This window comes from Mytilus edulis, chromosome 13, assembly GCF_963676685.1.
Source record: "Mytilus edulis chromosome 13, xbMytEdul2.2, whole genome shotgun sequence".
Classification (NCBI taxonomy): Eukaryota; Metazoa; Mollusca; class Bivalvia; order Mytilida; family Mytilidae; genus Mytilus; species Mytilus edulis.
This window is the reverse complement of record NC_092356.1, coordinates 10,737,580-10,755,210: the sequence shown is the minus strand read 5'-3', so window position 1 is coordinate 10,755,210 and position 17,631 is coordinate 10,737,580. Positions and strand designations below refer to the sequence as shown.

At 31.7% G+C, this 17,631-nt stretch overlaps 1 protein-coding gene across 11 annotated transcripts in view; it reads right to left on the bottom strand.

Moving 5' to 3' along the window:
- Window positions 1-14,676: 14,676 nt before the first annotated feature.
- Window positions 14,677-17,631, bottom strand: part of LOC139501146 (uncharacterized) — a 142,718-nt gene continuing 139,763 nt past the window's right edge. For all 11 annotated transcript variants that reach the window (XM_071290135.1, XM_071290131.1, XM_071290137.1 and 8 more), the window contains exon 10: window positions 14,677-17,433. In XM_071290135.1, the coding sequence (XP_071146236.1) occupies window positions 17,033-17,433 (401 nt within the window). In that variant the 3' untranslated portion in view covers window positions 14,677-17,032. The remainder of the gene's footprint in view (window positions 17,434-17,631) is intronic.

Genomic DNA, 17,631 nt, shown 5'->3' with positions numbered 1-17,631 from the left:
TGAAAAATTAGTCTGAAAATAATGATATAGCCTTGTGACAAAATAGAGGTATCTGCTATAGTTTGTATCCCATGCGTATTATTAAATCTTAACGTTAAGTTCACGTTAAAAGATAAAAGTAAAACAAATACGGTTAATTCTCTTTAATTATTTTTCAGTATTTTTCTTTTTTCTTTTTTCTTTCTTTTAGGCAACATACAATGTATAAGCATACTAGACAGAAAACAGTCACTATTATTTTAAATTAATATCCCCGACCATCATCCCGAACGGCCTCTATTATGACAAGACCTACCTTTTATATTTATTGTTAACTTGTTCTCGTCCTGAACATGCATGGAATATTTGCCACTGGACGTTAAGCAACCAACAATCAATCATTCAGTATTTTAAATTAGAATTCTCCAATAAAATTGAAAGTTGTTTATTATTTAAAAAGTATTGGTTTTAGAAAATATCAAAAGTGATAGACAAGAGAAAAATGTGTATATAAAAATATTACAGGGGTATAGAATAAATAAAATAAATACAAAAAAAGAATATTACCTGCAGATGAAATAAATGCAAACAAAAGTACAACTCTCAATGCAAATTGAAAATCATCCATATTCAAAAAACGAGACAGAATCCAAACAGTCGAAAGTATTCTATATTTCCAATAACTTTAGTATGACAAATATGTAGACATTCAATGAAAAGATATGTTTGGCCTACACGTGACATCTTCTAATTTAACAGTTTATAAATATTTATGAAGACAAGTTTACAGCTTTTACATTAATGCTAGCAAGACAAATCTTTGTTTGGCTTGCTTGCTTTGTTTGTATCAATGTTTGCTCAAGCATGGTAATTAAGATAGGCGGGGCCTCAGCTTGTATACATCATACTTAAATTTTATTGGACGTTATGTTGGAGGTTAAGGACACTAAATTTTAAAACATCATATGACACATATTCTCACATGTTTCCTTACCTGTAAATATACAATACAGACAGGATTCTACTTCGTCGAAATTATCTTCCTACTACGCCAATTCATTTTCACAATCGTAGAAACGGAAGACATTTTTTTTTCAGAGATCCAACTTAAAGACTGTCGTCAAGCACTTTTAGTAAAATAGCTATTCGAACACACCTACTCTGATTTTGTGATCTATTGGATAGGTATTTCACTTGACCCCTATATTTCATCTTTTAGTACTGTGATTTTTTTAATGTTATAAAGTCAACATGTAGCTTTGCTATATAAAATGATAGAGTCTGAAGCGAGATGATGTATCAAATACTCTTGTTTTGTACATTTTCAAGACAAAATATTCATCTCAAACACACCATAACATAAAAAAAGTGCACTAGATTTTCTCTTTTCGATACAATTGTTTCCCATTTTTTGTGAATATTTTCTTGAGTTGCATAATCGAAGGACAGACATGGAAATAACTGACTGAACTAATAGATTGATATGTTATAAAAACAATATTAGGTCAATTAATGTTGAAGGCCAGTTTCTCAGCCTCATACAAGAAAAAAGTTTATATTTTTCTTTCATTGGCAAATTATTGTTTTTTTGAGAAAACATGTGAGAATATTTGTCATGTGATGTTTTAAAATTAAGTGTCCTTAACCTCAGACATAACGTCCAATAAAATCTAATTCTCCTGGTATAAACCACCCATCAATGTAGACATAAAACCAATACTTGCACCAAATAACCAAGTATAATCAATACTTGTACCAAATATCCAAGTATAACCAATACTTGTACCAAATATCCAAGTATACATATACACTGAATATACACGCCATAAAAGGCTATAATAAATACCAAAGACTTTGTAAAGTGGATAGTCGCACGACAACGCCGATGCTCTATATTTAATAAGAAATAAACACAATTCATACATATATATCTACACATATAATATATAATTCAAACATCAGTATCAAACAAAAAGTCTCCAAATAAAAAGCTTAATAAACTTTAACCAGAATTAAAATTTACCAAGAAAATTCGACTGCTCAGATTGACGATGTCGTGCTGAATGATTACATAGGCAATAAAATACCGCGAAAATAATTTTGAAGCGGGAAAACATTACGCCCTCTATGCTACATATGATGAAACACCCAGGAGAAATTAATTTCATTCTAATGCACTGCCCGTTTAAACGAATGAAATTATAATTCTCCTGGTATAAACCACCCATCAATGTAGATATAAAACAAATACTTGCACCAAATAACCAAGTATAATCAATACTTGTACCAAATATCCAAGTATAACCAATACTTGTACCAAATATCCAAGTATACATATACACTGAATATACACGCCATAAAAGGCTATAATAAATACCAAAGACTTTGTAAAGTGGATAGTCGCACGACAACGCCGATGCTGAACCCAAAGAACGGGAAGCTATTTATTACTATGTATGGAAAATTATAGTCCAAAATGTAAATAAAACAAAAAAGATATTCATTTCCCAAATTCTGAGAAACAATCCTACGTTCTGATAAATCGTCTTTCACATAGCCAGCCTTTGAAGTGTCCGACTTCCAACGTCCATGACGTTTAAAAAGTCTATCTGAAAAACCAAACCTTGCAGCGGTAATAGCACCACAAGATACTATATAATCCCTATGCTCTTATATCGGGAACAAATGGAGAAATTGCATCAAAGAAAGTTCCCTCATCCTTGTATAGCTTAAAGGCTTATTTGTTGAACGAAAACAAAAATTTCTTTCACTTGTGATAAATATCCGTTTTTTCGATAAAAATTGAAATGTGTGTTGACTTGCAATTAATTTAATAATAACGCAAATTCAACAATTCTGATACACGCATAAAGCCTAGATATCCCAATATACACGCACAAATGGAACGATTATATGCACAAAATAACTTATTATACGCATCCTATAATAACTCATCGGCTCGTCCTTCCACATATAGAGCCTTATTTCTTTTTAACATCCTCAAACACATATTTCTCTAATTGAGAATCTGTTGGAGAATCTTCACCAATAATCGAGTGCGCCCCTTTATACTATAGTATGCATCACATACAGGACTAGACAAAGCAATATCGTTTCTGAATAGCTGGAAAAAACATTCATGTATTTAATAACATAATTTAAAATTGATATGTGGTTCATTCCACGTTTTGAAATAGTTCATCAACACAATACATAATAATACCAATAAAATGAAAAAATACAATATAGCACATGCAGTAAAAATGACCCCAATACATGAAAACTATCACCAAGTTAATACTAGTTAATTTCAACATGAAAACTATCACCAAGTTAATACTAGTTAATGTAATGTCACCTTTAACTCCATTCTAATAGCCAACACCCTAAATGGTAAATCAATATACCAAAGGCCTATTTGTTCCCTCTACCAGGTAAAAAATTAGCTTTGTTAGAAGGTAGGTAATGTAAACCCAACACCTGATCAATAAATATATCTCCTTTGGGACATAAAAACGGCTAGTAAAACGCCGATCTCCACAAAGGTAAAATAATAGTACTATATGCCTTGTACATATATACATAAGGACTTTCAATTATAGGCAAACTGGGGGAACAAACCACCCATTTATACCCTCTGATCAATAATCTATCTCCTTTGGTATATAAAAACGGCTAGTAATACGCCGATCTCCACAAAGGTAAAATAATAGTAAAATATGCCTTACACTGCTGCATGTATACATAAGGACTTCCAAGAATCTTCCAATAATAGGCAAACTGGGGGAACATACCACCCATTTAAACCTTGCCAATAGACAGTGAACGCATCAATACACATTGAATGTACATTCCAATACCTGGAGTAAAATACAGGTAATCGATGGTTATGATCACTAACAAACCAATTAATTTCATGAGGACCCAAACAGGGAATCCAAATATTCAAAAATATGTACTGCATAACGGCAGTCATCAATATTTGTGATAAGACTTATATAGTCTGCAATTTCATTCTTTGCCCTAGGTATCCATTTAACCTCTAAAAACAAGTGTGCTTCAAACAAGTCACAAAAATGACATATGCAATATCTTGCAAATAAGGCTTCATACTGCCCTTATACTGAGCCCTTATATGAACAATGGACACAAAGTTTTGGTTATCCGTAAACCATTAATCGTTTATCTCTCATAAAATCTGTCAAAGAAGCAATATACATTTAACAGCCGTAAGTTCTTTCCAAGTAGCACTATGGTGTACATCGTAGTCATGACACATACCATGAGCAATATTCTTAGAATTTTCTACTGAACATCCACCATATCAGAGACATATAATATGTCTCTGACCATATCAAGTTCCACTGGTATCACTATAAACATAGTGTGACACGAAAAGTTGGATACAAAATGTTAGAATTTACACATTTAAGATTTACCAGCTAGAGTATAAGCTGCTCTTTACTTTGAACTGAAAGTCCAATATTATATTCGAAGAATAGGCTGATTTAGCATCAATCCTAATGATTCAATCATAATATAAGCCACATTCCTATGACATATATACGAAATTGATATAATCTGACCAACGGAAGCTACAGTTCTCCCATAAAATAACCTAAATATCATGAAGATACTATACTTGTTTTATGGTATCAAACAGTTATGACAGTCTCTCAACTGGTATGCTTAGGATAGCTTTGTCTGTATCAATGAAATAACCAAATATATCAATGTATAACTGTGAGACCAAATGGACACATGCAACCACTTTGGTCAATAAGGTCTTGTTTAACTCGTGTGACAATATCTGTACACATGCTAATATCAGAATCGGTGCCAAATCCATAATCTATATACTTAAAAATTTCTTTTCATTTACCTCAATTTAATAGTGGTCAAGTAACTTTAGTAAATATATAATAAGCAGAACTTTATCCAAAAGGGGGGAACGAAAATAAAAATATATGAACTTTCATCCAAGGATTTGTAGTCTCAACTATTATACCTTGTCATATGTCCAGTAAAGATAATCAGAATGCAGATCGTATATGCCTATATGGTGATAAGCTGAAAATTAAACTTAAAACAATAAAATTCAGTTTAATTAGATTGCATAGCTACCAAGATATCTTCAAATTATACAAAGGTGTTGTCCATAGATGTAAATTGACATGACCTATATCTAAAATTAAAAACTTTCATTGCCATTGTTTAGAACAGAGGTAGCAAGTGAATTAGCAAACCAATGGTTTATCATCAGTACATTCAAAAATAATGTCCTCTAAACAAAAAATCTTCAATAGCTTCTAAAACAAAATCACTGTATGTTGTTTTGTAAACAAAACGCACAGCCGTGTAGTATAAAATGTATTTTATAAGCGTGTAAAATGGTATCGGTAATGAAATCATGACAACCAATGTTATACTAAAAATCAATATGTCTCTATAATCTATCTCTGACGATAATTTTAGACTGACCTGTTCATATTCAAAATAGTCGAGTGTGAGAAAGTGTGCACTCGATTGACTACCAATAGAAATATTTAAATACTCATCTTATATAAATAATTCCGTATTTGGCCTATCGACAGCTTTCCGGTTAAATAGGCATCTATTCCTCAAATATTGGTTATCCATAACCATAGCAGGCTTCTTCCTGAAACTTAGACTGACTTCCGCTCGTGCTGGACATGTTGCAATAAAACGGGAAAAGGCATATACAACCGGGATGAGGTTCTCGAAAGGGCTGCTGTTGAAATTTTAATTGTTGTTTACTAGTGCTGAAAATTTCCTGTTGTGAAACACCATGCAGGAATAATGTAATCAAGTAATGGAGAATTTGGGTCCATTGTCAAATTCAAGATAGGCAGTGTACCAAGAAAATTCGACTGCTCAGATTGACGATGTCGTGCTGAATGATTACATAGGCAATAAAATACCGCGAAAATAATTTTGAAGCGGGAAAACATTACGCCCTCTATGCTACATATGATGAAACACCCAGGAGAAATTAATTTCATTCTAATGCACTGCCCGTTTAAACGAATGAAATTATAAGTATGATGTATACAAGCTGAAGCCCCGCCTATCTTAATTACCATGCTTGAGCAAACACTGATACAAACAAAGCAAGCAAGCCAAACAAAGATTTGTCTTGCTAGCATTAATGTAAAAGCTATAAGTTTCCAACTAAGTTACGTCCTTGTCAATACAGTGACACATTCGGACGTGAAAATGTGTAATATCTATAATATGTTTCTAAAGAGATACACCCGAAATAAGAAAACAAAGATGCATCATCAGTATCTATGTAAAATGGTGACTGACTCTCGTCAGATGTGTTTTTTTTCATATAGGGGTTTTTGTCTTTACACTCGCCATTCACGAAACAACTAATTGAACGTTCCCGTTCCGACCAGATGTGAATGCACCTTTTTAACATCCAGGAAAAGCAAACGCACATACCCATTTAGAATTGCTTACGATTTTGTTGTGTGTCCATGGTTAATTAATGGATGAAAACAAATTCACTATCATTTGACAGCTTTTGTCATCCAAGTTGGAGAGCACTTTTTTTTTACAGTTAATGGGGTACATTTTTTGATTGATAATAACAGGAAAAAAATATCCTTAGATTAAGAAAGAGTAATATTTGAGCTTTAAAATGAGTTAAAAAAGATTATGAAAAACCATTGACTAGTTAAGGAGAAATTAATCTTAACAAATAGTTGGTTAAACAAAAGTCTGACTGCAGTGCTACCTTAAATTTGTTTTGCTATGCTTCATTTGAATGTTTTAAAAAGATCAGCTGATGCCGTAAATAAACAGACTACATCTAAACGTTAAGAAAAGACGTATGTGTTCCAATTCAAAGCCCGGTTTGTTTTGTAAGTTTTAACATATCCCTACCTTTTTTAAACATTATATCGTAAAAGCGTGTTTTAAAGAATAACAGATTGATTCGTACAATTACAGAACGTTTCAATACTTGAAAATAACTTTTGGCAGAAAACTATCTTTAAAAAAAGACAACGTTCAAAAGAAAAAAAAAATAGATTCTAATTCATTCGCCTACGCCATCGTGGCTCTCTGTGATTGGTTGTTATATCTTTTATCGTCAAGTGGACGAACAATGAGTAACAGGAAAATTTGAGTCATTACAATATTTATTCAAGAATTTTATCAAAAACCACAAATCTACTTGTTTTACTTACTACGCATAACAGGAAGCTTACATTTTTTTGATGTTATGCACGTACGACGGTCATATCTTTGGTGCATGTATATCAAGTAACATCGTATATTTTCTTCTTTTTACGTTGCATCAACATTACATTTAGGAAAAGTGTGTTATTCTGAATGCCTTAGATACATATGAATTAGTTGTTAGAACAAGAAAAAACACCCTGATTAATTAAATTACAAACTATTTAAATAATATAAAAGATTATGTTGTACATCAAATTTAACAGACAACACATTTAAAGTAATCTAAAATAGGCATATAAAGGTCACCTTTCAGTTTTTAACGATGTAACCCTGGATAACATCCTTCAAACTACAATTGCTTATTTAAGGTTACAATGTACCAAATAAAATTACATGGGCGCAGCCATTTTATGAAGGGTGAAGGGAACATGACATAGAGATAAAAATAGATGGCTCTCTGTGATTGGTTGTTATATCTTTTATATATTTTTTTTCTGGAAAGTATTATGAATGAAGTTTCATGCAAGCACAAATTTGTCCTTAACTGTATAGTATGAAGGGCCGGAAATATTTTTTTTATGTTGCTCAAAATTAGGGAAATTTTTCTGCGAAATCGTCAGGTATCGTGAAAAACCCCAAAATTCACCTAGAAAAGCCATGGGACCATATATATTTGAATGCGGTAAAATCGCAAATAGATATCGAGCTTCAATTAGACAACAGCAGTTTTTCCATAATTAGTTTATTAAAAGCGCCTTTTAAAGGGGCACTAGCTGTCAAATTCATTGTAACCGATTTGACACAAATTCTCATATTTGGTTTATAACAATGTAAAACATTTATGCAAACTATGAAAAGTCTAAAATAAACAGTTTACAGAGCATGGGGCAGATAATATATAGGTTCGTTTCGTGTGTATTTTAGTCCAGACGCCATCTAATTAACTATCGATTTGACCTCAGATGACCATATAAGCGATGTAAACAAAAATAAAGATACGAATAGATTAAACCAACACGTGCAATTGCATTTTTATAGGTCTGTTTGATTTTATTTTATAGATTAAAAATAGATGTTTCTCGTTGTTTTTAACCATATAAGAATGATTTTATGTGCATCGAATTAGTAATCAAATGATTTACCGTAGTTTCACTTTCATTGTTGACATTCTTTTTCTTTAAATAACCAGTACACGTACAATGCATGCGTTGTCAATCTCTAGCTAGGGGTTAACTTGAAGTTCACATGAATACCGGTTAGAATAATGATGACGTTTTCACTTGCAAGTGAATCAGTCAAAAATTATGTTTAATCGCTTATTTCAACAAAATTAAAGGAAATTGATTGCTAAAAGCAAATTATTATTTCATTATTCCAATTTGATTAATGATTGATCTAAAAAAAATCATACTTTATTTTTTTATATATATCGTAGCTAGTGCCCCTTTAAGGAGATAATTGCTAAAAATAGCATTGCCGGCAATGGGGCCACCATTTAGTATTTATATCCTATAGGGGGTACCTATACTTAGACTAACTAGATTTTGCTTGTATAATTTTCATAAAATGTTAACAGTTGAAATATATTAACTGTTTTTAAACAATTTTTTTAAAGGAAAATTTTATTGGATATAAATAAAAAAAAAAAAAGAAGCATTGAGAAGCTTAATATAGGCTCTCTTTATCAACCCTTTTTTAGCAACCTATTCTGCACTTCTTGTCGATTATTCTCAATTCCATTCGTTTGGCTAAGTGGTTTGTGTCAATTTGTGGCCAATGTGACTATAGAAGTGGGATGTCTTTGTTAAAGAAGTAACGTGATAGTCTAACTTGTTTTGCCTTTCAACTTGATTCAAGAGTTGCTTGGACTTTCATAACACGGGAAACGACACCGAAGAAGAAATCTTTTATGGTGTTGGTGGGATGTACAGAACAGACAACAATAGGCAAAATATAGAAAGGATAGAGAAAAGATCAAGCCATAAAAACATGAAGGACCCCAATCCAGACCCATTTTCATGGAATTACACAGACTTAGTTGTTAGTTTTTGTGTCATGTGGTCTTTTGTGGAGAGTTGTCTCATTGGCATTCATTTATATAACACATCTATTTTTATATTTAGGAATAAGCAACACGAACTCCACCAAAACAGGACATTATAAAAACATGGAGACATGACATGTATGATTGCCGAATTGACATGGATGTAAGCAATGATAGTTAGACCTTGAAAAATGAACACAATCCATACAGTGTTTTCAGCGATAAAAAGCCTCGACCTGAAAACTTTTGACACAATTAAAACGAGAAAACTGATGACCTATTTTATTGCGAGACAATTTTCGAAAAAAAAACCCAAACCCGTATATAACATAAATGAACAAACGACAACCACTAAAATACAGCCTTCTGATTTGGGACAAGCATATAAAGTTTCTTACCGGGTTCAACATGTTTGTCAGTGTAGTTTTTGTATTTTTTACCCCATTTTTAACTTTACCTAGATCCCACTTTTATGGATGTACAATGATTTACATGTATAAGATACATTCCCAAAGCTTTTACTCCTGAATAATCCCGCATGACAAAAGTTTGTCATTTACCTCCTGATAAAAGCACCTCGATAAACTGTGATTTATACAATAAAATCAATCAACTATTTTTACACGCAGTTATCTCTCTTCAGTCAAAATAAAATTTGCACTTAGCTTTTTTCGCTGTATAGGTCTTTTGACTATTCTGCGGAAAGACCAATAGAATTTGGTTTGATTATTCTCTTTTCTTCTTCATCCAAATTTGTTAATTGCCCTGTTTCGGGGTTTCGAAAGATGTCGCTTAGATATTAATATATATTAATAGAACGCTTAGAACGTTGTGCTGTTTCTGCATTTTGTTAAAGAAATAGTTTCATTAGATGTCAAACATTGGTTTTACTTTAATTTTGTCTTGAAATTATTTTTTGTTTTTCTTTCTACAGAAATTCTATACGGTCGCCATCAAAAATGGGTTCATTTACAATACGTTAGTCTTTTATACTCCGACCTAATGGATACATTTTAACTCTAACATACTGTGTCGACTATCGATTGTCAAATAGTATTGCCGCCTTTGAAATTTGCTTAATACTTACTTGAGTGTCTGACGTAATATAATATAACCTCGCATTTTCATATTTTTAATTGCTGCTGGAGTTTGTTTCTCGAAAACAGGAGATAATCCAATATCAATCATAATCCTTGCGTAAAAATGTTGGGTTCCAAGAGAGCTCAAATATTCGTAATGCATATTGCATATTCCATAGAGTACCAGTGGTATATTTCGTATTTTATTTCTCGAAGACTACAAAAACTAGAAAAAGACGGGTATCAGGGTCTGTCACTTGAAATGCCGTTGCTGCTTAGCAACCAAAAAAGTATAAATAGTCATGTGGCAAAAAATCCGTTGAAAAACATCGTCTATTTTTTCCGCATTATAAAAAAAGGCATTTTAAATGGGTCCGACGTGCAGAAATGGAAGCTATTTTCTATGCTATGAGTATCTTCTTGTGGGAGGTAAAATGTAAACAAATAATCCAGGAGAGTGCTTCGGACGCAATTTAGAGTGTTTATTGCATTTATCAACATTGTGTCGACACCGATGCTGGTAGACTGTTGATTCTTTTGGATATTATCAGCTCAGTAGACATCTCTTCGGTAATGAATTTAAAATATCATGTATTTATTTTATTTCGCCATTTGATAAGGGCCCGAGACTTTCCGTTTTGAATTTTCCTTGTAGTTCGGTATTCTTGTTATTTAACTCTCAACAGTTCCACGTTTATAAATAAAACCAGGTGCTCCGCAGGGCGCAGCTTTATACGACCGCAGAGGTCGAACCCTGAACAGTTGGGGCAAGTATGGACAAAACATTCAAGCGTGATACAGCTCTGAATTTGGATTGTGATAAAATTTTTGACATTACATGGGTTTTTCTTACACAAAACAAATGTCAAGATTTTACAAATCAATTAAAGATTTCTTCTTCAAACTTATTTAAATCTAAAATTAAATAGTTGACACAGCATAGGTTTCTGACACAGATGAATGTGGTCTAATGAACTTAAAAATTTTTTTTTGCCTTTGAGCAATTCACTATGCTGTTGAATATTAATCCTCTCAAAAAAATGTTTGAAGAAATTTTCTTTTTATTTATGAAATCTGAAATGAGAAAAATTTAACCCCCCCCCCCCCCCCATTTTTTTCTTCACATCCCCGTTTCCCTTTTTGCAAAACTGATATCAATTCAAATTTCTAATGGAGTTTGCAACAATAACTACTCTTTTAAATACATCATAAAATATTAAAATGTAAAATAAAGTGCTTGTTATCACTGAATGATAAAGATTGGTTGGTAGTAAAAGTGAATATACATCGTTTATTGTATAAAACAATAAAAAAAACTTCATCAGCAACATTTTATATTGGCAAATTTCCAATGAAGTTATTTACATAAAGTTATTGGCAAATAAAAATAAAAAATGACATCATAGTCATGTCTGGCAAATGTCCAACATACATTATCTAAAAACATTTTAGATAAGATAAGGAAAAAAAGCTTCATCAGCAACATTTTATATTGGCAAATTTCCAATAAAGTTATTTACATAAAGTTATTGGCAAATAAAAATAGAAAATGACATCATAGTCATGTCTGGCAAATTTCCAACATATATTATCAACTACTATTCTATACAAAGAAAGATAACTCCAATTGAAAATTAATTGCTATTGCACAATATTGTGCAATTAGATATTTCTTGCTATTGTGCAATACTGTGCAATTGAAAATTTCTTGCTATTGCACAATACTTGATATGGAATCCTGATTTGGACCAACTTGAAAACTGGGCCCATAATCAAAAATCAAAGTACATGTTTAGATAAAGCATATCAAATAAGCCCAAGAATTTAATTAGTTTAATTTTGGACCCTTTGGACCTTAATGTAGACCAATTTGAAAACTGGACCAAAAATTAAGAATCTACATACACAGTTAGATTTGGCATATCAAAGAACCCATTTATTCAAATTTTGATGAAATCAAACAAAGTTTAATTTTGGACCCCCATTTGGACCAACTTGGAAACTAGGCCAATAATTAAAAATCTAAGTACATTTTAAAATTCAGCATATCAAAGAACCCCAAGGATTCAATTTTTTTTTAAATCAAACTAAGTTTAATTTTGGACCCTTTGGGCCTTAATGTAGACCAATTTGAAAACGGGACCAAAAATTGAGAATCTACATACATAGTTAGATTCGGCATATCAAAGAACCCCAAATATTCAATTTTTGATGAAATTACACAAAGTTCAATTTTGGACCCTTTGGGCCCCTGATTCCTAAACTGTTGGGACCAAAACTCCTAAAATCGAACCCAACCGTCCTTCTGTGGTCATAAACCTTGTGTCAAAATTTCATAGATTTCTATTCACTTAAACTAAAGTTATAGTGCGAAACCCAAGAAAATGCTTATTTGGGCCCTTTTTGGCCCCTTATTCCTAAAATGTTGGAATCAAAACTCCTAAAATCGATCCCAACCTTTCTTTTGTGGTCATAAACCTTGTGTTAAAATTTCATTGATTTCTATTTACTTTTACTAAAGTTAGAGTGCGGAAACTAAAAGTATTCGGACGACGCAGGACGACGACGACGACGCCAACGTGATAGCAATATACGACCAAAAAATTAAAATTTGCGGTCGTATAAAAAAAGTATGAGAAACGAAGGAAAGTTGACCTTAAATTATTTTGTTATTCCGATTAGATCCTTTTGGTAAAATAGGTCGTAACGTTTCGGCGTATTCACGCACCCCTGTTTTTTAAATGTTATCGTTTGAGCTTTTCTGATGAAATTATATTAAGTTTATACAAACACCGAGGTATTTAATTAGAAGTTCTGGTCTTCACTATTGATACCATCAAATGAATAGAGGGTGCTAAACGAGGGACGAAAGATACCAGACGGAATCAAACTCAAAAATAGAAAATAAACTGACACCGCCATGACTAAAAATAAAAAGACAAACAGACAAATAATAGTACAGAAGACACAACATAGAAAACTAAAGACTAAGCAACACGAACCCCACCAAAAACTTGGGGTGATCTCACGTGCTCCGGAAGGGCAAGCAGATCCTGCTCCACATGTGGCACCCGTCGTGTTGCTTATGTTATTAAACATCCGGTATATAGTCTAATTCGGTAGGTCACAATCGTGAAGAGGGAACGATATTGTAGTTACAACATAAGGAACATATCCGGTATCATCTGTGAAACGGTTATTCGATAACGGTCAACCAACTCGTGATGGCGTCGACTGATCTGGTCATAACGTTTATACGTGGTTTATGCAATTGTGAAACATTTACATTATTTCATGGCGGTGGAGAAGGAAGAATGCCGACTGGAAACCACGGATTATATGCCGGAAAACTGACAAACATTGTCAATTACTACGATTGCAGTCAAGTGCACTTGACATGTGCGGGATTCGAACTCACAACCTAAGTGTTGACTGGGTTTTGATATAGGAATACGAGATGGGATTAAGAAATAATTGCAAAACAAATGTTTGCAGGCTTCTTTCCTTTCTAATTTTTTTCTTCTGATGAAGTATAATCTGAAACTAAACCTCATGGTAATTAATAAACTGATCATAGATACCAGGATTGAAATTTAATTTTTGCCCACAGACGCTCGTATCGTCCATACGATTCATCAGCGACGTTCTTATCAACAAATATTGAAAAAGCCAAATAAAGAACGAAGTTGAAGAGCATTGAGTACCAAAAATTCCTAAACGTTTTGCCAAATACAGCTAAAATAATCTATTACTGAGATAAAAAAGCCTTAGTATTTGAAAAATTCAAAGTTTTGTAAAAAAATAATTTATAATAATGACCATGTCAATGAAAATTCATGTCAACACTGAAGTGCTGACTATAGGGCTGGTGATACCATCGGAGAATAAAAACTCCAGCAGAAGTGGTATCGACCCAGTGGTTGTAAATAAATAACTCATAGAAATTTATAAATTTGAAGTTAAATGTTTAGGTTCCCAACTTTGTTTAACGGAATTATAGATGACGGTCATTGGAATTCTGAAAACTGTAAGCGGTTCCATAGTTACCCTTCGATAGTCATGGTCTATATAAAACGATAGTAGAGTTTTGAAACCTTAAAGACCTACACTAAGATTTTCACGAACGTCAAATAGTGTAACCACTGGATTCAATAGAGGAAAAGAGGACGGGATTGAGGTTACTACAATTGAAACATATCCATTGTCACCTGTGACAATACTATTCCATAACGATCACCTAACTGATGACTCTTCTCTGTATACTCTGAAACCAGAAGTGTTGAAGTTCTCCGAAAGGCGTGATGTTTTTTTTTTGGCTTCTGTTAATCTTCAACAAGTCTCACAATGAATATATAAAGAATATTATAACAAAATAATTTTATTAGCTAAATGTAGATGACATTGCAATTTAATTAAGATAGCAAGTAAATTATGACAAATACATTTTATTGAACTTATAACATGTATACACAGAAAATAAGGATTTCAAATCAGAAGTAGGGACTTGACATTTCGAATAATCATCAGTACAAATCATTATATCTTTTCACACAAATATTGAATATTGCAAATTTGTTTTATGATTATGTCGTCTTCTGATAATCGTAAAATATAAGATTGTTAATATGAAATGAGTGGACCAATTCAATTTTTATGGAGATTTAATTGCTTTAAGCTGTAAATATATATACTGCACATTTTGTTTTGGTGATGTGATATGAAATATTGCAATCATTTTTGTCGTTTTTAATAATGAAATTTCAAAACAGGAGAAATGGAAAGAACAGATTGTTTTTACCAAATGTATTGCAATTTTAAATTAATTCAGTTGCAAGAAAAGTTATATCATTTTAATAATGAACATTTAGTAAATGCAAAAATTAGTAAATGCAAAAATTAAAAAAAAATTAAATTGAAAAAAGATACCATATATATGATGCATGAAATGTGGTTAACATCTGATATGATGAATAAACATGAAAAAATATTTAAATTATAATTTGACAACTTTTTTTCAAAGAGAAAGAATATATCTGTTAAACCTTTTAAACCACTGCACACAAAATACGTTTACAGTATACATATATATAAATGTTGTTAGACTTATAAACAAAGAAAATTGATCAAATAAACAAATATTTAATTAAAAAAGATTATGGGAATTCATCAAGTAACAAAAACTTAATAATTGTATTGACAATCATAATTTTTAAATTTCTTTTAGTTTAAATTTCAACAAAAATCTATTTGAAAAAAAATATTTCAATTTTGATTTCAATAGGAATATATATTTGTTTTACAATCTTTCATTGAAAATCTATTTTGTTTTAGTTTCTTTTGATAGAAAAAAAAGATAAAACATTATGCACTTTTAAAACTATAAACAAATACCATAAATGTACCATAATCTTTGTGACATACATTATCTATAAAAAAAAAATCTACTTTACTTGTTCATAGCTCGCCTTACAAAATTTTAGAATACGAAAACTTATATAAACTACTGATATATCATAAAAATGTAGTTATTTTTATTCATGAATCAATTTGAGCAACACAAAGTTTGTAAGTATCTGAATTGATATATGTTTTATGAAATTACTTTCAAATTTAATTAAAAGCGACCGATAGCCAAACAATATGCATTCCTCATATTATTTTGTATATCTTTTATATGTTTTTTAATAGATAGTTCGGCAACATTGAATTCTTTTAGATGTGTGTTATTGATTTTTATGAACCAGAAATAGACTGCACATAACTACTTGTCTAAAACAATCATGAACAAATATGACTTCTTCCACCACAGTATTTAATCTCACTTTCTTTGTGCATTATGATCAATTTGTGGGTCAATTTGCGTTAATTATTAAGGTTTGAAGAATACTTAAAAACAATAAATGAATGCGAATACATGTATGTTTGTTTTAAATGCTATTGTAAATGTTGTAACAGTCTACGTTTGCAATTATCTGATAATAAACGTTATAGAGCAAATATTTAATGAATAATTATACCCAATTTCTACATGCCCCTCATAATTGTAAGACATATCATTTATTCACAAGTATATATATATATATTACACAAAAACATTTATTTTTTCATCTACACATTACAATCATTCATAAAAGATTAAATCCTATATTACAAAACAAAAATAAAAGCACTTTAATTAAAGTAACAGGCATTAAATCCTTTTTTGAAAAGGATTCAAATATCACAACTCACATCCAATATTCACTGATTGAATTCAGGAATTTTTGTCTTTTTTCATTCACTGACAAGTTCTGTCATACAATTACTTCAATGTTAGTTTAAGATTGAGTTGTCTTTCTTGAATTGTTTTCCGTTTGTTGATGAAACGGTGTCAAATTTACAACATAAAATTTGCATTTCATGCAAAAGTTAATATAAACATTATCAAAAACTATGTCTCTTGTAGCATACAATAAACATTGTATGATTTTGCGTTTGGTCCCTTGGCCAATGTCTTTTATGCAAATGTGAAATCGATCTTCCTTATCAAGTTTATTCTTAACATTTTACAGATAAATGCCGCTTTTTGTATCAATTCTGATCTCATGAACACATGTAAAGAGGCAAGGAATCATGCTTGAACTGATATTGACCCTAAAGTTCAAGCACAAAAGCTTTAGAACACGCTATAGATATTAGCACATTAACCTTTAACCAATAGAAACAGTCGTAGCACCAGTTATGAACTAGCTTGAACAGGATATGACACAGACCTATTCATTGGTATAATGATGTGAATGTTGCCTGAATCATCCAGTACAGGAGCACTTGGTGTTGGATGTCCACGATATACATCTCCAGCTTCCTGTGGCGTCAAGGTGCCATTGTCATTAGAATCATTAGAGTTATTGCCCTTTTCATTTGGTTCAAATTCAAGTGTTTGTGGTGGTGCCGCGGCATCTTTCGAATCTTCAAGCATGAATTTAACTTGTTCATTTTCCTCGGTTTCGTACTTATCCTGTGCTGAGCAACAAGGAAACAAAACATCCATTACTCCTTCCTTATTTTGACGCTTTGAACGTCTGCTAACTACACCATTTTCTAGTTGGGTTTCTGCATCAATCACAACTTCTGGATAAGCTAAATAGAAATGAATTGAATAAGTACTTAGATAAGTAAATGTAAGTGTAAAACACATGTTATCAAGAATTGATGATCTGATCCAGTAAGATAAATAGAACTCGAAACTTTTTACGTCTTTTAAATACATATTATTTAATAGCATGAACGTTAATAGTACCATGAATGTTACTGTAACACATACGCATTTCATGAAGT